The sequence below is a fragment of the Topomyia yanbarensis genome, chromosome 2, assembly GCF_030247195.1.
Source record: "Topomyia yanbarensis strain Yona2022 chromosome 2, ASM3024719v1, whole genome shotgun sequence".
Taxonomy (NCBI): Eukaryota; Metazoa; Arthropoda; class Insecta; order Diptera; family Culicidae; genus Topomyia; species Topomyia yanbarensis.
The window spans coordinates 67,152,947-67,174,688 of record NC_080671.1 but is presented as its reverse complement, the minus strand read 5'-3'; the positions used below and the strand labels follow the sequence as shown (position 1 = coordinate 67,174,688).

The window sequence follows — 21,742 nt, the reverse complement described above, 5'->3', positions numbered from 1 at the left end:
GTATTGAAGTGATATACTATAATGTACAAAAGTTTTGATCAATTCGCTTCACGCAAAGTTCTTAAAAAATTTGCAAAAAAGGTCTTACCAGTAATGAATTTCTGCATTAGGATTGAACCATAAAATTAAAAATCGTTATAACTATATTTTGAAAATTCGTTGAAATTAACATAAATGCAAAATAATTAATTTTCCCATATAAAATCCCATACACCGACTGCTTCCAAATTTTGCACGTGCATTTGGGACCACAAAAGGAACTCAAAAAGTGCAGAAAAATGTCATACGTCGAGCCACACTAATAACCAGTTTACAAATTCCGCAATCAATACTCAATGGGCGGCGGCAACTAAAATTTATGTGGCTAGTTGAAACTGCATTGTTATAAAGTTAAAGGTCACGACTAGTCACAAACAATATTTCTGCTATCTCTATCTGGCGCTTCGGGTTGTTAAAAATTTTGTGGCACATTTTTTTTAAATTAATAACTTTATCGCTCTTATTACTCTTTGAAACCTTTTATGTTTTTGAAGAGTTAGGAATAAAACTTTTTTCCAGAGGTTTTTCCATAAAAATTTGTTTTTTCACGTATTTTTTTAATGTCATGTAGCGTCATATACATCGTTTATAGAGTATAAGTGATTCTAGTACATATATTAAAAATATCAAAACAAACAACTTTACCGAAGAAAGTTTTTCGATAGAACGCCTCTGTCAAAAGATAGAACTGTTCTAAATCAGTTTCTGCTTATCTAGACCAAAACCATAGTTGTCAGAATAATGCTCATTTCCATCCAAGATACTTTGCTGATGGCACTAATCCTCCAGAATACATAACCGGGGAACTAGAAGTTTTGAGCATCAAAAGTAGCATTCTGCCCCACTGTGCGTCAACACCTCGATAACGTCCTGGATATTACCTAACCCTATCTTTTTAAATGTAATGTGGCGCCATCTACATAGGTTATAGAGTATAAGTGTCTTTCGTACATATGCTAAGAAATAGCCAACTAAATTGATACAGTATGCAATTGAAACAATGTAGAATGTGCTAAGAATATCAAAACAAACAACTTAGCCGAAGAATTTTTTTTTAAAGAACGCCTCTGTCAAAAGATATATCTGATCTAGATCAGTTTCTCCTTATCTAGACAAAATCAAAGTTATCAAAACAATGCTCATTTCCATCCAAACTACTTTGCTGATGACACTAATCCTCCAGGATACATACCCAGCGCGCTAAAGGTTTTGTACGTCGAAAGTAGCATTTTGCCCCACTGTGCGCCTTGGATATTACCTACCCCTAATTCTTTGGAAAATAACATCAAATCTACGTTTTCGAATGGGGTACACGAGTAAAGGTAAACTATGACCAATTAATCAGAAGTAAGACAATACCTATAATAATTTGGATCAGAAACGTGATACTTGCGGAAAAAAATGCTTCTACCGTTTCTAAATGTTTAACAGCTGATGTTTATGAGTTGTTTTTCAACGTCAATATTGATGATGTACTGAACAGGAAAAATTAATCAGCAGTAGCAGAGAGAAGCAGGTTAAAGAATGCTTCAATCCGAAGATAGAACCGTGTACCTTGCTAATAAGTTTTCATTAGTCGACCGGAGCGATTGAATTATGACAACATCTGATACTGTGATGATCAGCTTGTGAAGCAAATCTTTCACGTTGATTAAACAAACTATTTATATCCCCGATAGCTGCTTGGATTGCTTTATTAGTTGAGTATTGTGCAGGTATTAGCTTGTTCTTTTGTTCGAATCTATGAAGCAAGTTGAGAGCAAACGGAATAGTGTTTGTTCAATAGGCGTTATTCTTTGATAAATCTATTGACAATATCATTAATTGAGTGGGGGCGAGCGTAGCGTAGTTGATAAGTCCTACGCTTTGTACGCAACTAACCTCGGTTCGATTCCCAACCCCGCACATAGGATTAGAAATTTTTCTAACCCGAAAAAGAAGCGCATGAACCAAAGGTTAATTCCTCTTTACCAAAAAAGAATTCACTTATGTATTGAGTGATACGAACATGGTACAATAGATTAAGGTGTACGGTGATTTTCACACTTTGATCCCTTTGAGGAGGATACAACACTATTTCACTCAGGCAACACTCGACAGAATGAATATGTGTAAATAGTTTTCTATATATTTGCTTCGGTTTGAGGTTATATTTTGGCTTTCATTCTATAGAAAATATAACAACGGTCTATATACTTTTTTCCTACGTTTTGGTGACATATTTTGCGCCTTTTTTCAAGGAATTAAGTTAGTTGCCGCGTTATTTTTAACTTAATTTCTCGAAAAAGGCGCAATTTATGTCACCGAAACGTCGGATAATAAGTATATAGATAAACCATTGATATATATTCTCCAGACTGAAAACCGAAAAATAACCTCAAATTTGATCAACAGTCCACAATCTTCCAAAAAAAAATCTTTGTTTCGTTCCTAAGAAACAATACGGTCTCAAAAATGGCTTGAAAATTATGAAATAGCCGCGTTTGAGGGAAACGCGCCTCGATTTCTACTCTAGTGTGTAATGTCTGCGTATTAGGGTGGGGCAAAATTATCGTTTTTTCAGCACAGAACTTTTTTGGTTCCATTTGAGATCCCAGATAACTGTGCACAATTTGAGGTCGATTGGTTTTTAGAATGGTTTTCCCATACTAATATCCATACAAATTTCAATTGAAATGCGGTACGCCGGGTCAAAATCAATCGACCCCAAATTTTGATCAGTTATTTGGGACCCCAAATGAAACCAAAAAAGTGCTGTGCTCGGTTGATATAGTTATGATTACGTTTTTCCATATAACAATGCCCGACCCTAATGAAAGCCGTGTGGTGTCCGGCGGGCTGAAATTTTTTTACACTATTTCAGCCACGAAAAGAACCACTGGGAACCTGCGCCCATGTCGTAAGAGGCGATTAACAACATGCTAGGAGGTCCTAGATCAAGGTATTGCTCCGTACCGAAGACTTAACCTGGACCTGGACCTAAGGTTTTGCATCATAGCCTTTATCTATTCTGTATTGAGTGAATCACTGACATATAGTCACCCTGTCTGATTCGCTTTTCCCAATTGTGTACCAACGTTATAGGTTACTCCTGGCGGTTGTAGAATAGCCTAAATAGTTGTAAACATTTCAACACTCCAGAACTTCACTCTGTCAGAATATGTATGGCCGGGTCCTATCTTCAAAACCATCCAGTGCAGTACTCTCCGTCACTCTTTCGAGTTTGAACCGCTCATATGGTAGTCGGTCTTTGCCAGTATTACGCTTCTCCCATCAATTCTTCTTCTGGGCAGTGTTGTATTTATTATACTTATTACGCATAAGCAACATGTTGTATGAAATAAACTAAAGGCTGTATACACAAGAAGCGAAATCATCTTTGTGCGGAACCAACGACATTCATATTTCTACTGGAAGTCGAACTCCTGAAATCTTAAATGAAAAGACAAAGCGCGTATTTAGCTAAATCACAATATCTACCAAGATATATCCTGATTCATTTCCCTGCCTACTAACACCAATCCTATCCTGCGACACTTGTGGATGATGCAGAGAATTCCTCGGTCATAATTGTCACAAGTGATGAACTAACATTCCTTCCCTTCCAAAATTGACTTGCATGGGCGTGGCCATCTACTTTACTGATTATACTATAATCTTAGTCACTTTAGGTTGCTCGTTGTGTATGATGTACTACTCCCAAGTATCGTGCAATTGGTTCAATATGCAATTTCAACAGATTTTGATCAATCACCGAAAACTCACGAGCATTCAACTAAGCTAAGCTAAGCTAGCGTATGAATAAAGATAATAAACGGGTTTGAAAAACTTTAAAAATAAGTGGAACGCGATATTATTTCTATTAATTAGAATAATTATGTAGAAACATACGGTCAAATTCCCTAATGGGATCGAGAACCTAAGCCTTGTTTTTACTACTAATAGTGGACTGCCATATGATTCAGTACTACGCTTCAGAATTACTCATATTGCCAACGATCTAAAATTTGTCAAAAATTTCCATATAACTTAAAAATACGAGTCTTCGCTTATTTTGGTTGTTATGCACCAAGCAATTAAACCCTTGACAATCTTAGATGAGAGATGTGAACGAACGAATTCATCAAAAAGTTTCAAACACGATGAAGCTCTTGAAATTTGCTGATAGTTCTATCCTAGAAGGAAACTGTGATGCAACATTCATTTCGCTACTAACATGTGTGCATCAACACATCTGATTTTGGAAATTGCAACAAAATGTATGACGTTAGCGCAAAAGTTTTATCAGATGACGTTAGTACTTCGACAATCTGACAAACTAATTGAGCATTTTTAGAATAAATTACCAGCAAGTTATTCGATAATAATCTGACTAAACAATTTATGAACATTAACTAGATTTCGTCCGGATAAATTAGAGTAATGAAAAAAAATCACGACTGGCCAACCCAACAGCACCACGCACGCAATTGAATATTCGAGGCCAGTGGGCACATTTTGAGAAACGAGATCAATCATTTTAGGAGCAACCCGGATCGCGGTGTTCGTCCACATGTGTGTGTGTGTGTACTTTATACCCATTTATGCAACCGAACAGAAAATAGAATTACACCACTTTCGCTGTACATATTGTGGTTAGCCGTGTCGCAAACGCATCGGGCTTGCTTTGGACTATTTTCAGTAACACACTTAGCAAGCGGTTTATCGCAATCCATTTTTGAAGGGATGAGAAGGGCAACATACACACTCCTCTGTATGTAAAGTAATGAGCCTATTTTCGCCTGGTTTCTATTATTACCCTGCCGATTTGAAGCCGTTGGTTAGAGCAGAGTCTGCTATCTTTGTTATATCCCTAATAGGACCAAAATAGGTACTTTACCCTATATGTGTGCACTGTTGTCTAGGCAAACGGCTAACTTTTGCGGTATCAGCAGCTTGGTAAAAGAGCTTTGAACCTTTCAATGCAATATGTGCATGGAATGGGGAAAGGGTTTGTGGGTTGCTTTATTTCGGGAAATGATAAAATTGGCACGTCTCTGCAGTCAAACAATTGCATTCACCGGATCGATCGATGAAATTGAACCAAAACGCTGTTCCTATTAAATGGGAATGGGAATCAATGGTAAATCGTCGCTGTTGTGCTATCTTATGACAAGCGCCATTTTGCACATTTCGAGAAAAACGATTTTTAAAGTTTGAGATTGAATATCATGAAACTTATAAATGGTAGAAACAATTCAGAGAAGACAATTGATGCTTCTACCTATTCTGTACTAATCTCTCAAATATTACGAAGATCTGTTGATTATGTTGCGAGTTTTCACTAAAAATATAAACAAAAGTCGCACTCACACGTGTCATAACACCTATGACATGTCACGTCATACAAATTTTTTCATCAATACACACCGTATTGATGAAAAAATTTGTATGATGTGTCATAATCGTGCATGGAAAATTTTCCAAAGAAAAAATCACCAATTATCAACTTTTATTCATATCTTTGGCTTCATTTGGTCTATAAACAATCGGTTAGATGCATTTTGAAGGAAATGAGTCAGGGAATCTAGAAAAAATAGTTATTTTTAGTTACAGTGTTGCCAAATAGGCAATATTTCCAGTTTAAAGCTAAAACTGCGTTTTTCTCCCAATACATGTATTTTTCTTTTGAAAATTATTATGCCATTGTGTTCCTACGACATTTTTACACATAAAATCAACTAAAATTTTATTATAACTTGAGCCAATCCCAAGATATAATGATTTGAAGCAAAAAACTCACAATTTCTAATCACTTTTCTCGCTATATTTCAGTAACCAAGCAAAATTTCAAAATTCTGGAAACGCCATCTTGTAGAAATTCGTTAGACGAGTAATGTGGCATATCTAACTCAGTTTACCCCAAAATGGCGTTTGTCATAAGATAGCACAACAGCGACGAAATACAAATTGATGACGCCTACAAGTTGAATGACGAGTGTGCTTAGCCTGTTGCAAAAACGATCCATGAATGCGCATGGGGAAAATCCAATTAATATTTGTAAATATGAAAAAGTTATTAGTACGTTGAACAATCTCAAAATACTCCAACGCTTTCAAATGTTTGACACACACTTTCTAGGCTGTATGAAGCCATCACTGACGAATGCCTCTGAGTTCTTCTCAGATAGTTTTGGTTCTTGGGGTAGAATTGTGACAACCAAATCGATCAAATGGGCAATTGAAAGTTTTGCCCCGTATAATTCGCAGGAAAAACATGGAAACGTTCCAGTTCTACTTTAAAAAGGATATGAACACTTCAAGCATATTTTGAAAAAAGTTTTTATACGTTTCATTAGAAATAACTGTACAATTCATTTCCAAAGCTTTAGACCAATCAGTCTGACTTCTTTCCTACTCAAAACGGGGGGGGGGGACGCTTAATCAACCACAACTTTTTCGCAAAAGCTATCAAGCTTAGAAGTTTTTCTTGACATTGAACGTGCTTTTAACAACGTGTCTTTCGAGTCCATTTTGGAAGTAGCAGGAGATCATGGAGTACCTTCATATATCGCAAACTGGATACCCGCAATGCTTTACAACCGATATCTGTGCTCGTCCTTAAGACAAGTAGAGATAAGGAAGCTGAATGTCTGCGAATGTCCTCAAGGTGGTGTGCTGTCATCACTTCTATAGAACCTTGCCACCGATGGCTTGTTGAGGAAACTTAATGAGCTTGGGTTTCCGACAAAACTTTCAATATGAGAATTCCCCCTCGCGAAGAATGTCTATCTGGCTGGATGGAGCGATAACTTGAATATTATCTAGTTTGTTATACTGATGGTTCTTTGTTGGAGAGCCGAGCAGGTGCTGGAGTCTATAGTCACGAAATAAGATTAAACCAACCGAATTCGGTTGGTATATACTGTACCGTATTCCAAGCAGAAATCTACTTGATTCCGTGTGGTGTACAATCGGTACTTCAACAGGGAATTTATGGTAAAAGAATCTAATTTTACTCTGACAGTCAGGCTGCCATAAAAGCACTTAGTTCGGCAGATTCGAAATCGAAATTAGTAATCGTATTTTGAACTCAAATCAAAGAACTTAGCATTTCAAATGGTATCTACCTTCTATGGGTACCGGGTCATTCCGGTATTAATGGAAATGAATGGGCGGACGAATTGGCTAGAGCTGGCGTTAAGACAGACTTCATCGGTTCGGAACCAGTTCTACCACTATCGATATGTTGGATAAAGCACAAGATTGACTCTTGGGCTGTATCCGAACATGATAATCACTGACGCAGCTTGCAAACCTTGCTTTCAAACAAAAACTTTTCTGGCAGCTGTGAGTCCGGCAATGTCAAAAAAACTGTTGCATTTTTCAAGCACAATTGCCGTATTCTAATCAGGACACTGACTAGAGATTGCAAACCCGATTATCACATGGCTGCTATTCAGCGTGCTGAGTATTATTTGTGTGATCTTTGTGAATCCGGTTACGGAGCTTCAAATCATTTGATATGTAACTGCCCTGCTGTGATGTAATTGCGTATCCGGATTTTTGATTCTCCATAGATGATTCTATGCACAGAGAGCTGAAACTCTAGGATTTGCTATTTTTCCTAACCCAGTGTGGTAAAGAGCTGTAGTTTAAACCGTATTTGAATGACAATATCTCTTCGGGGGTGTAGCCATTCTGTTATCTCAACATCGCCTCGGAGGTGTTGATATATCCGCTCATCGAGAAATGTCTTTTATTCCCTTGGGAGTGAATAACACTTCCGTATTGTCTATTTTTTCTGTGTCGTTATTTTTCAAATCCCTAACCTTAACCTTTCCTAATCATTTCCATCAGGAAATGATAAAAAGACAAGTCACGGCAGGGCACAAATATCCGATCAGCATGGGGAACGTGCCATTTGAGCCAGTCGCTACTGATTCCTGATTCATATAAAAATCGATGTTGTCAAACATTGATCCTAAAAATGAGACCAAAATTTTTTGGAACATTTTGTTCGGTGAACAAAAATGAAATTGGTCGAAATGTAAATATTTGAATTTACCAAAAATTTTGTTCTCCATGTCATCATTTTTTCAGTTCGTGAAATGAACGAAACCAACTATTTACAATGCCCGAAAATGCTTCGTTGCAGAAAACGACGAATAAATTTATGCATTGTATAATCATGTTCGTTCTATATACGAATTTATTTTATCAGTACACAGTGTTTCAAAAATCACTCCAATCAGCATGCGTTGAAAAACCACAGTTTGGCGAATCATTAGAATCCATAATTTCATAACTCATGTTTTTTTGGTTTCTTTGGAATGAAGATCACCAAGGAGAGAAAACAGGTTATTAGATTATAATTGCAGCCTACAGTTTAAAAGCCCCATGTTGAACTCAATTTAGATTTTTAATCTTCATTTTTATCAAGCACAAAAGCAAAACAGAACCTTGGAACAGTTCGTGGCGAAAACTTCTTCTCGATAGATCTCATAGGTTAGCATTCAATGGTTAGCGTACACGGCTATTACAGTAATAAATAGTACACCCTCTCATCCTTCCACTATGCATTTGAATTTTTGGATTTCTTCGCTCCAGCAGAAATATATTTTAAGGTTCAAAGAACTTTCGGAGAGCGTCTACACGAATCGAATGCATGATAGTATGCTTTGGAAAAAATGCGTTCAACTTTGTCACCGGTTTATCCATATAAAGCATTAATAAACTCTAAAAGAAGCATATCAGTCGATTTATTAGATTATCACGATTCAAATCATGTAAAATAGTTGGTGGAAAAACAATTGACCGGGCGGAATGGTGCATTTGAAAAAGTGACGGTGATTTTTTGTCACACCACCACACTGTGCCGGGACACGCAACACAACTGCGTAGTGAAAAAACCACAACCACTTTTTCAAAAGCACCATCCCACCTATTCAATTATTTTTCCACCAATTATTTTGCACAATTTGAATCCTGATAATCTAATAAATTGACTGATTTTCTTCGTTTAGAGATTATTGAATGCTTTATAAGGATAAATCGGCGGCAAAGCTGTACACAATTTTTCCTACGCATACTACCAAGCGTTCAATTCTTACACATACTCAAACAAAGTAACTTGAGCCTTAACCAGATTTGAGATATGTTAAACGTACACATCTTGAAGAACTGTTAACAAACGTTGAAATTAAATTCTCGGTCTATAAGCGGCTATAAGAACAAGAATCGCAAACCACAGTGAACAGGAAGAGCTAAAAGCAGGAGTGAAAACCTAAGAGTCTCATCTTACTTGGATTGCTTTGATTTTTTACTCACTCCCAGAAACGTGCATAACAATGATTGGTTTCCACCGCTCCTTTGGAAACAGGCTCCTTGGAGCGAAATGTGTAGTTTATTTGAATCACTGTCAGTGCTGAATTCCGGCTCATGTTTCAATTCGACCTACTGGGAACTAACATCTACACTAGACTGCCCAGAAAAAAAATTGAATTTAATTTTTGAAAACTAAATCGGCCTACTCTTGAGTCGATTCCTAGTCTCACCGGGAGTCTCTGCTCCAAATTTGAGCCAGATCGGACAAGTCTAGCCACCGGACCAACGTGTCGAAGTTTGAAGGGAATTTTCGAAAGTTTATATGGAGAAAGAACACTAAGTTGCAAGTAAAAATAAGAAACATAAGTTTCCTACCAATAACTTTGTCGAAGACTACAAATCAATCCAACTTCCTAAGAAGAAGTCAGTAAATTTGTAATGAATCGATGTCTCAGACAGTTTTGCATGGGACCTAACAAAACATGGTGGAGACTCAAGATCCCCATGAACTTTATTTATTTTGCGAAATAAAGACTTTAACTGAATAGTGTGTTTAGAACTATTTTAGTATATGTTATGAGTCATCTTGTTTTTGGTTTCATATTTCACCACCAGCACAAACTTTTAGAGAAAGGCAAATACTATTCACAGCATGTTCCCAAATTCTTACAATTATACTATTCAGCTAAACCTAACCATTATTTCGCAAAAATAAGGTTCGAGAGAATCGACACTGATTTACTACTATGTGCTGATAGGTTCCATGCAAAACTCGCTCAGACATTACTTTATCAAAAAATTAATAACTTCGTCCAAGGAAGTTAGACTGATTTGCAGTTCTCTGTAACGTTGTAAATAATATAAAGATCTTTCTTATTTTCACATGCAGTGATAATCTGACGCGTACAGTGCCACCTAGTGGTGAAAATACCAATTAGTGGGCTTTCTCCATGTAAATTGTCTAAACATCCCATACAAACTTGTCCGATTTGGCCCAAATTTGGAGAAAGTACTCCTGGTAGGACCAGGAATCAGAAATCAGAATATATTGGCTTAAATGGCACGTTCCTCGCATGTAGTCGGGGATTTGTGCCTCAACTCAGGGGTGGCCCGATGGAAGTCAATTTATTTTAGTCACTCCAATCTACACGCCCAACCACTTTTACTCAGCGTTGAGTAATGATAAGTTATTCAAAATGGATAGTAGTTGATAATAACGAAATAGTGCGGCAATTGGTTTCTGCACATATCTCACTGGACCAGTAATTCACTTCACATTTCACTACAAATTAAATCTGAATCTATTTTCGTCAGTTTAAAAAAAATGCCACGAAGTGCACGACAGAATTCACATCTGCTGTTTCCGGTTGCAATTAGCGAAGTTTAAGTAAATAAACCATCCAATTTGCTTTTGTCGAACGTCAAAACTAATGGAATCCCGTTTTCCACCTTCTAGCTAACAAAAGTGCACCACTACTATCCTATTTTCTTGCGCTATTCACACTCTGTCAGCATGTCTACTTCATACCGGCTTCTCCTAAGTAGACACTTTTCAATCCAAACTTCTGCAACTTGAGCTCTGATGGCGCACTAAAATACGCAAAAGAAAATAAACAAATAAATATTTCGCCTTTGATATCTCACTCTATAGCACATAGTTGAATTTCATAACAAAGATGCTTGCTCCGTAGATAGGTTAGGTATATGTCGAAATGGCATCAGCAGAGGAACTACCTTAGTTTTGGTTTTTCCCGCACTCGGGTTTGTTTCTACTCGCACGTATGGTGATGATGCGGGGAGAGCGATCATGCTGAATCTCTGAATCTATTCCGTAGCGAACGAGTGATCGGAATAAAAAACAAATTGAATTGTGCACGGTTTCTCCACCCGCTCACCCGGTGCGAAACGAGCAGAAACTGAAAAGTTCAAAATAAACATTTTCCGAGTCAACATTTCGAAAGTGCGCGCACTAACTGTATAGTGAATGGCATTGCATAGAAGCAGAGTGTGGATCTTGGCATCGATCCCAGGCTGATGATTTTCCTATATTTATGTATGTATGTATGTAGATGGGGGAGGGGGTCGTCCGTCGGTGGAAATTCGCCGTTTGCTGCAATGTGACTGACGTGCAATTCGCGAAATGTCTGAATAAAAACACCTGGGATATTGGAAGAGATGCCATGGCGGTTTGCACGGGAATGGATAGAAGAAGAAGCAGGTTTTATGGAGAAAAATAAGCAACTATGCAGTAGCAGAGATCACAAATCGTTAATGGCGATTTAGTGGGTCTGGCTTTTTATGAATGGAACTGTTTTGGAGCATTCGATGTGTTTATATGCGTTCAGAACCAGGCTAACAATAAAATAACAATGACCATGGCCAGGATATAAACAGGCGGGAACCCGCGTTTGATGGCAAATGGTCTAATCTCAGGGCTAGCAAATCTTAGAAGATGATCTAGGATTGGTTTATAGGGTCATTTAAGTCATTCGATCCTGATCGTTAATCATTTAAGCAAAACAACTAGGAAGGAATATTTCAATAGGTTTTCTGCTAAATCTGAAACGATGATTTGTATATTCAATGCCACAAAAGTTCTATGCAAAATATTCGTAATCAGAATAGGAAATGAAAGTACAATGGACGAATTATTTCGTATTTTTCTTCGACAAACTAATTTTGTACATCATACAAAATTTGATTCGTGTATTTCACAAATTGAACATATATGAAATTTTCTGTTTCTTTGTGATTCCTTCTTACTTCATCGTTTGACCGTGCACCCACATTTGACTAGCGAAAGATGATTGACGCACACAATTATTTTCGCGACTTCAATAATTTCCCTAATATTCGATTATGGTTATTAAAGAGTCTACATTGAAAAATCTACATGAAATATGAAATTTCGGTTTTACGAGTTAATGAAGTTAAAGGATGAACACGAAGTTATTGCAACACTGTAACTTTTTTCCCACTGAATAGAAATTAACTAAAACTCAGTGTGTTTCTCTTTGAAGTATATCGTTTACAATCTAGCAACACTGCCGAGTTATGCTTTCTGATTTTTATCTGAGCCGCCCTTTTAAGAGTTTTTTTTAAGTTGCTTCGCATCGAAGTATTTTAAATATATAGATCAAACACTGGCAGTTCGTGGACAATGCCTGAATAAAATGTCCGAGAATTGTGCTGATCAGTTTGAAAACTCACCTCTTCATTCCATAACGAAAGGGGCTGATGCAAAATAGCCGCTAACGTTGCTCGCTAAAGCAAAACAATAATTTGCAGACGGATCTAAAACAGATGTTTAAATCGAACCTACCTGTGCCATCACCGGTTACCAAGCATTGGTTCCAATCGTATCTCTTCGAGATGCGAAACGGCCTCGTGGATTCGATATAGCTCAACAAGCAGCTGCAAGCCAATCCGATTTGAAACAGATAGGGAAGAGTGCCGTATCCGTTTCAATCATTGAGAAACCAGTAAAATGTTTTTCTTTTGATTATAGAGGTTTTAACCTTAAGGTCATTCGTCTCTTCGAGTTAGAAAAATCTCCTATGAAAAATTCCTATCCCTATGTGCGGGGTCGAGACTCGAACCTAGGTGCGCTGCGTACAAGGCAATCGATTTACCAACTACGCTATGCCCACCCCCCAGTGAAATGTTGATTCTATTCAGCCCGGAGACAACTTGACACATAGTACTTGTTTCATATATGTATCACTGATTTGATGGTGGCGCTAGTATGCCTTCTTCATACAAGTACCACTAACAACGAAACGAAATAGTTTCAAGAGAAAAGCGTGTTTCGTTACTTTTGTTATGAACGCTGTCAATGCAGCTGAAACAACATATAAAAAAATCGTATTCCAAAATATGGATAAAGAAAACTGTTACTAAAGAATAAATTAATCCTTAACTGGAAACTGTCAGCAAAATTACATAAATCTTATTGTAAATTTATAAACATAAACATAAATCACGCTACTCTAACAGAAAAATCCGATAGCAAACCCATTAATATCACGGTAACTTGATGAGATATCACAAAAATCGCGAATAATCTCCTGCAATCATGAACATCGTTTAACTGTCGTCTGTATATCCCCAAATTGTGAACAAGGATCACAAAAACCACTAAACTGTCCAGGGCACAACCACAGTAACCCTACCAAACATTCGAATGTAACGCCATTTATATATGAGCGACCGAAAATAAAAGTCGCAAGGACAGAACATGCTTCGTAAAACCCGTTTCAAATATATTAGAATATAAAAACCGGATATAAACTTCAAGCATAAAAATCGGACTGGGACATTCGTTTGTAAGAGTCGGGTAAAAAAACCTTCAGTAAAAAAACCGGAAAGAAATACTTCCGATTCTTACAAAGTAAATCTTGTTAGCCGACTTTTAATCTTGAACATCAAGATATACGGATGCTCCTACGAGCGATTTATTTATTTTTAAACGATTTTTATACTGGAGTTTCATCCTTGCCGAGTTTTACGGGTGAGAACTTTTTAGGCGATTCTTAGGCTGAAGGATTTCTGTCCTATTTTTATGCTTGAAGTTTATTTCCGATTTTTATATTCTAATATGTTTGAAACGGGTTTTGTGAAGCATGTTCTATTCTTGCGACTTTTATTTTCGGTCGCTCATATTAGACAAGAACTAGTTTTTTTCGAAACACAAGTAGTTTCATGAATACGAGGTTTATTATTCATAATTTCAGGAGCTTCGTCACGGTTTTCGTAAATCCTTCGGGTCACGAAATTGTGATCTTGTTTTCATGAATTTTTGAATGGATTTTTTTCCGTGATGTTCTTGTGTTGTATTGTATTGTATTGTGTGCATCTATTGCATCGTTATTGTACTTTTCCTGTTCCTATCGCATATAATATTTTATAACCCCCTGATATATTTTATAAACTACCTTCAATATTTTAAATTCAACAACATAAGTTTAAAGCTTCACAGTTGTGTAGCATTAAACTTATGGAAAATATTAACCTTGAATGACCGACGCGGAATAGTTCAAGCCAATTCGCCATTCTGAAACACGCTCAGATGTTTAAAATCCGTTCCCTATGACTCATCGTATCAATTGCGCCCTAACGACCATGTGAGTAATATTTCTTCCGTTCGACACATTCTGAAGCGAGTATTGACCACACCTCCACTGAACGGGTGGAATATGTAACAGTATCATCGAAGGTAGGCCCGATGCTACGTGCCAAAAAGGAGGGAAACTGATGTTTTCCGCACATCAACAGACTAGAGATCTGCTAATTAAAATAAAAAAAACGGAACGTTCCGTACAGTTACGGGGGTTTGTGTACGATTTGAGTAAACAATTTCACTCGACCGTCCATTATTTCTCTGTGTACAGCATCCATAAATGGAGATATATTGTCCAACTAGGGCTAACCAATTTAGTAAAATGTGAATCATTACGCTGGTGAAAATTCTTTCTCTGTTGTTCGCTATCGGATTGGAATGTGTGGAGGCGTCGAATGAAAATATAACATTCCATGAATGGAACATTCCAAAGTAACAGATGCTTACCTGATTTCCCGACGTTCATATTCCCAAGTACCGCTATCCGCACCCTCGGTACGTTCGTTTTATCCTCCGTCTTCATTCCGGAGGGTTCCTTCGGGTTGGATTTGCTGCGGAACGATATCTGCAATGGGAACGGAATAAATAAGGAAAATTAACTCTTCTGAATCCTGAACACGGCAGCACACAACGGCACGCACCTACTCGTTGCACGGTTATTCCACTAATAGGGGTTTACGTAGGGTGCCAAAGTTGGTAGAGAACAAGATGTGAACTTGTCAAACGCAACCAACAATTCATCAACAATGACTATAATGGTTCCGCCCGACATCAGCTTATTAAAATAATCAAATAACTGTGCGCTAGGATGCTAAGATTGGTAAAGAGCAAGATATCAGTTAGTCGAATGTAACCTATAATTCATTGGCGGCACAATAATGGCTAGATACCAGCGTGTGTGCTTTTTAAGCTTTTTAATATGGTTCTCGAGTTGAGTCTTAACTGAATCAGATCGTAACGCTAATTGGTATAAAAATATGTGGCTTGACAGCAGCTCGATTTTATTATGAGAAACTCAAATTAATTTAAAATAAGTTTTAATGCAGAGATTAAATAGAATAATAACCAAAACGGTCACGTATTTCATTTAGAATTCCGCTATTGGTTTTAGAAGAACGCAGAAAATATTCGCGCGAATAAAGCAAAATTTGGAAGCACATTTTGTAGGAATTGTGTAAATTTAATTATAAATTATAGAAAAATTAAAATCAAGCCTACAGTTGGCAATGGCAGTCCGCGTGAAGCAAGTATCGTAATCCAAGGAAATTGGCGATTTTCATATATTCTGAATATTGTTTATAACAATAAATGTATTTTCAATTTTATTATATTCAAGCAAGTACCTTTGTCTGACAGCTCAGAAGGTAAGACGCTGGTTTAAATATGCAGACAAGCGATTCTGTCACAATGCATGCATTAATTATTAATACTAACTCTAATCAGAGTTACTGTTCAAATTCTGTGGAATTGATATTTCCAATTTAGAACAAGTGCCGAACGATAATTTATTCATTATATGAAAGCCTGCACTACCAAAGTAACCCCGTGTTGCGGCGCAGTAGGTATAACCACTTTCGCCTGATCGCAGTTATCCTCGCCTACCTTGCACCACACTGGTATGCTGGCATGCTGGAATTAATAGAGGATTTGTATGTGACACGTGTGAACTCACGTACTAGTACGTGTGTATATTAGAGTGGGACATGGTTATATGAAAAAAATAAAATTTCACTCCGAGTAACTTTTTGGGTACCATTTAGCTCCCAGAACAACTCTGCAAATTTTTAGTTCGATCGGTGAAACTATATTTTTGCGCCCATGGTTTAAAGTTTACATGGGATTTCGTATGGGGAAAACGTCTTTTGCAAATTAATTCTTCCAAGAGTCACCCGTTACCTCCTAAAAATAAATGGATATCTGATTTTTATAGGAAATCTATCATGGAAATAAAGTCTAGAAGACTGCAAAACAATCTGATGCTTGTTGAAAAAGTTATTAAGCAAAAACCGATTGATGCCCTGAAGAATGATGAAAATTTTACTTTTCATAGCATCACTGCTGCTGATGGTCGAATTATATACAAAATTTTTAATTTTCTCTTTTTATATACAAAAGAAGACTCAATTTATCCCTCAAAACTCTTGCGAAGTGGCCAAACAGTATGGGAAAATGATTTAGACATATTAAGAGAATATCAAAACACAATTGCATACAATTGGACAACCAACAACAGTGGTGCTAGAAAAAATGAATATTTTATCAATCGTCAGAGCATCAATTGGTTTCAGCTTAATAACTTTTTTCTTAAGCGTCAGATCATTTCATAGTTTTCGAGACTTTGTTTCTGTGTTAAATTTCCTACAAAAGCCACATAACGGTTTATTTTTAGGAAGCAATGGGCGACTCCTGGAGGAATTATTTTGTGAAAGTTAATTTTCCCATATAAAATCCCATGTAAACTTTGAACAGTGGGCGCAAAAATATAGTTTCAGGGATCAAGCTAAGAATTTGCACAGATGTTCTAGGACCCAAATGGTACCCAAAAAGTTGCTCGGAGCTGGAATCTATTTTTTGTCCCACCCTAGTGTATATACAACTGCGATCGCCAATGGTTGCTGAAGTGGACTCCATTAGCCACGATGCGACGTAAACGTCATTGATAAGGACAAGTTTTGTCTATGTACTGTACATACGAGTAAGTGCACGTTTTTAGTTCGAAAGAGTAAAAGGGACCTAATCAATCCAGCCAGCGCACTATGGGTAACCGAGTCAAAAAGCTGGCCAACATTATTTTCTGCTGTTCTTTGTGTTACTTTGCATCTATATTTCATAGTTTAAATTAATGATATTGAGACCTATTAATTAGTTAAATAATTTTATTTCGTCATTAATATCGTTGAAGTATAGTTAGAATAGATAATCAACAATGTTTTCTATGATAATAATGATTTCTTGCATTAATTTTTCAATTTTAGTTGAAACTGTTTCATCTTGCTAGCTTTGGAAGGAAAATTGGGTGTGTATTTTTGATGATGTTTGACAGTGTGTCAAGGAATTAACTCCTTGTTTTTAGATATATCTTCAATAGTAAATAACGTGAAAAGTAATAAAAAAATATATACGAAATCTAATTTGATGCACAAGTTTGAATTTTCCCTCCTATTTTTTCCAGTTTTTTGTTCCAGCTACTCTACAGTGCAGCTTGTGAATATGTTGCTGTAGACGCCTGTGCCTCATATAATTATGAGCAGTGTGCAGTCCTGCTCTACGTAAATAAATGGATGTGATTTCGATATAGTCCCGATGGAGTAAATGTGTGACCACATCCTTCGTTAGCAACGACCGTCGTTCACTGGTGCGAGTTTTTGCTTTTTGTAGGCGCTCGTGCAGAGCCCGGTTGCCCCGTGATATCACTGCCGTAATGAAAGGCCCAATTAAAGCACGTGGCACGATGCATTGAGAAAGATACCATCTGCGGTTGTCCTGTGAACTGGCTCAACTGATGATGATAATGACAGTGTGATGATGTATGCAGCGTACTTCACGTTTTCGGGATAGACGTTCAGTATGGACAGCAAACGTTGTTCACTACGTCCGTTGGTTTCTTTCTTATTTCATTCAATAATAACCACCTGGTAAAATCAAAAGGAAAATCTTCTCTTTTTATTTAGATTAATATTCAGTATCCCACTAACCGCTCCACAAAAAGAAATGCAAAGTTGCTAGTTTCCTTTAATTTTTGTTCCACGTGCTTAAAGATCCCTGCCAAAGCATAATTTCGGAAACAATTCAATCTCAATGTTACGTGTTTGTACCCAACTCATCAACGTGAAAAAGCTGCCACCATTAATGATAGCTACTCACGTTCGTCTTTGTCTGAGTTTAACGTTGTCATTGGTTGCTACGGAAGGAATTGAAATCCAGGAAGTGACGGATTACACACAATGGTAAATGTTTTGTTGCTGTATTGAAACGAGCATGTGCTTTAATGGGGTTATGTGCGGCGTGTTTTCAAAAAAGCAACGAATCTACGGTGTTTAGTGGTTGGATAGTAATGAAAAAATAAGTTTTAATATCTCCAAAAACAATGAGATGCGAAATTTATTTTCTGAATAAGTAGTTAAGAAGTTTGCACTTCAGACAAATTTGTGGTAGATTCATCCAAAACAAACTTTGCCTGTGACAATAATGTTATACTTCCTAAAATCTGTGAAAATTAAAGCAATGCACGCAAAGATCCTCGATTGTTTTGCACACTACTTCGAAAATCAAGAGATACAAATATCGTGTATTCAGCAACTCATGAAACAAGTAAGCAATTGTCAATTTGTGCATTGGTATTTCTGTACTCTTGAAAATAAAAAAACGAGCAAATATATAATCTTGTATAATATAAGTTTCTCTTCTAACCTCGCACAAAGCAGAAGTAAAAAAATCGCTACTCTATAGAAACCAGTCAAGCAAGCCAGCGCTTTGTTCTATATTCAGTGCACAAACAATATTGTATTGTAACCCCCGCAGTGAAATGGGTCTGCCAATGGAAAAGTACCCGCGGAACGGGATAACACAATTTCGATCGACTTTAATAAAACTCGTGTTAGACCAATAGTTTAGGAGATGGAACAACTAGTTAGAGTTAAAATGGAGTTCAATCTCGCGGAAGTTCCACACATTCAGCTACACCACGTCAAAAACTGTGTTTTGATTAGTTTGGTACAGACAGAAAACTTCATTGCAAAAAAACAAAGCGCAACACGAGGTCGAATTTAATAGCACTAGAAAATCTCCGTTTCATTCATTTCCGAGCTTGCGATCGAAGCAGATCGTTTTCTCTCGCTGTTAGTGGTGTTATAACAAGTGCAAGTATAGTGAAGGTCAGCCTTTGTCTGAGACAGGCTTTGTCGGTGGCCCGGTTAGTGCAGTGAATCGGTCTGGTGCAGACGAACGGACCCCGCTGGAGAAGCTGAGTATTCTGTTTTATATTTATTTTCACGTTTACACTTTGTTACTGCGACTCAATAGATCCCATTCCCTATATAACCTCGTGCCTAAATGGCCGAGGGTGAGAATAATTCAAACCTTATCGCTGAACCCCCTGATATTCCAATGGATGTTCCCGATACTACTCCCTCCCCTGATTCTTCCCATCCTCCCCGCATTAAAACATACCCAGACAGGTATAATGGACCAAATTGCCTAATGTTCTAGAGATCTCACGGGAGCTGACTGCTAACTACCCGTCCGTAACTAAGATAACACGTGTTCGAGCTAATAAGATACGCGTTATAGTGAATTACCTCGACCAGGCAAACCAGATTGCTCGCTGCTAGCGTTTTACAGAGCAATTTAGGGTGTATGTGCCTTGTATGGCAGTGGAGATCGACGGGGTCGTCGCCAAACCGGGTCTGAAGTGCGAAGAAATGATGAAGTACGGGGTTGGCTGCTTCAAGGACCCTTCAGTTCAACAAGTGACGATTCTGGAGAAACTGAAGAGTGTATTTACTGCGAGGGCCCTTTGCATGCTCTTAAATCATGCCCTGCGTACAAGCAGCGCGGGAATAAAATTAGGAGCTCCCTTAAGGATTGCTCGAGGCACTCTTATGCAGAAATGCTAAAGAATGCTTCGCCATCTGTCCTTTCCGAAAATTCTTTTGCTCTTTTTTGGTGAGCAACAATCTGACGATCCACAAGAGGGAACATCTTTTGTAAACCCAGAGAAATCCAGGAAGAGGATAAACTAGCCTCCCATAGACTGCCTCGTAAGGGTGCCAAGGTGTCCTTACCTGAGAGTGCGCCAACTATATTTAATAAATTCAACGGAAGTGATGCTCAAAAGCCAAAGTAAGTTGCTCCAGGACCTGAACGGAAGTGATGCTCAAAAGCCAAAGCAAGTTGCTCCAGGACCTGAATATTTTAATTCTAATAAGAATTATCAACCACTTCCAGGGACACTAAAAACCCCAAGTGTTTTTGAAACAGACACTCAATCCACTAATGGACTAATGAAATTTTAATGCTACACTGTATAGTGGACCTAATTTTCACAGCTTCCATCCTCTTTAAAGCATTCTGATACGTTTTTTCCCTATAGTGCAAACATTTTTAAATCAGTTGACTGCTAAATGGCCCCTCCTTGCAGCGATCGTATCCTTCGATGGCTAAGTTATAAAACGAGGTCACTGATTCTATCACTGTCCTACAGTGGAATTGCAGAAGTATCCTCCCGAAAATCGAATCCTTCAATTTTTTCTTAACAGTTTAAAATGTGATGCTTTCGCATTATGTGAAACTTGGTTAACTTCCGATATAAATCTCAACTTCCACGACTTTATGTAATTCGTCTGGATCGAGAAAACCTTTATAGAGGAGTACTTCTGGGGATTAAAAAGTGCTATTCTTTCAACCGAATTAACCTTCCTTCGATACCAGGCATTGAAATTGTCGCTTGTCAAGTTCTAATCAAAGGCAAAGACCTTTGCATTGCTTCCATCTACATTCCTCCTAGAGCCTCGGTAGGGAACCGAACGCTTTGTAATATCGCTGAATCCTTACCGGCACTGCGGCTAGTTCTAGGAGACTTTAATTCGCGCGGTACGGTATGGGGCTGTCTTCATGATGATAATAGATCAACATTAATCCAAGATCTTTGCGACAATTTCAACATGACCAACACGGGAGAAATGACGCGAATTCCTCCACCACCAACATGCGCAAGTTTGTTGGATCTATCGCTATGCTCGACATCGCTATAGTTAGATTGCATGTGGAAGGTGATCCCTGATCCCTACGGTAGCGATCATTTGCCGATCGTAATTTCATTTGCTAATGGTTCAAGACCATCAGAAATAACAAATGTCTCGTATCACCTCACACAGAACATTGATTGGAAGAGTTATACAACCGCCGCGATATCCGCTAACATAACATATAAATTATGATAAAAGTATGTTAAAAGTTGTAGTTAGGAAAACTTTCATATTGATAGCATCTCCATGATCCACATACACATGCAGATGTTAAAATGATCAATTGTCGATAGTTCACGAAGAAGAAACACGAATAACTTATAAAAAGATAATATTTCAGGAATTAATTGTTTTTCTTGAAGCAAAGTTACAAATATCTCGAAAACCGTCACATTTTGGAAATTTTGTGTTAAAAGCATTTTGATTTGAAAAGATATTTAGAATCATATTCTGTGATAAAATTACAGTTTTGTCTGTCAATTAGTATGGTATTTAGAAACATGTATAAACACAAGTTATTGTTAGAAAAACT

The 21,742-nt window shown here is 37.5% G+C and overlaps 1 protein-coding gene across 1 annotated transcript in view; it reads right to left on the bottom strand.

Moving 5' to 3' along the window:
• LOC131678269 (ras-related and estrogen-regulated growth inhibitor-like protein) overlaps positions 1–21,742 on the bottom strand; it is an 86,683-nt gene that overhangs the window by 27,409 nt on the left and 37,532 nt on the right. Inside the window, exon 2 of the mRNA XM_058958287.1 lies at positions 14,912–15,029. Within this exon, the coding sequence (XP_058814270.1) occupies positions 14,912–14,987 (76 nt within the window). The 5' untranslated portion in view covers positions 14,988–15,029. The remainder of the gene's footprint in view (positions 1–14,911; positions 15,030–21,742) is intronic.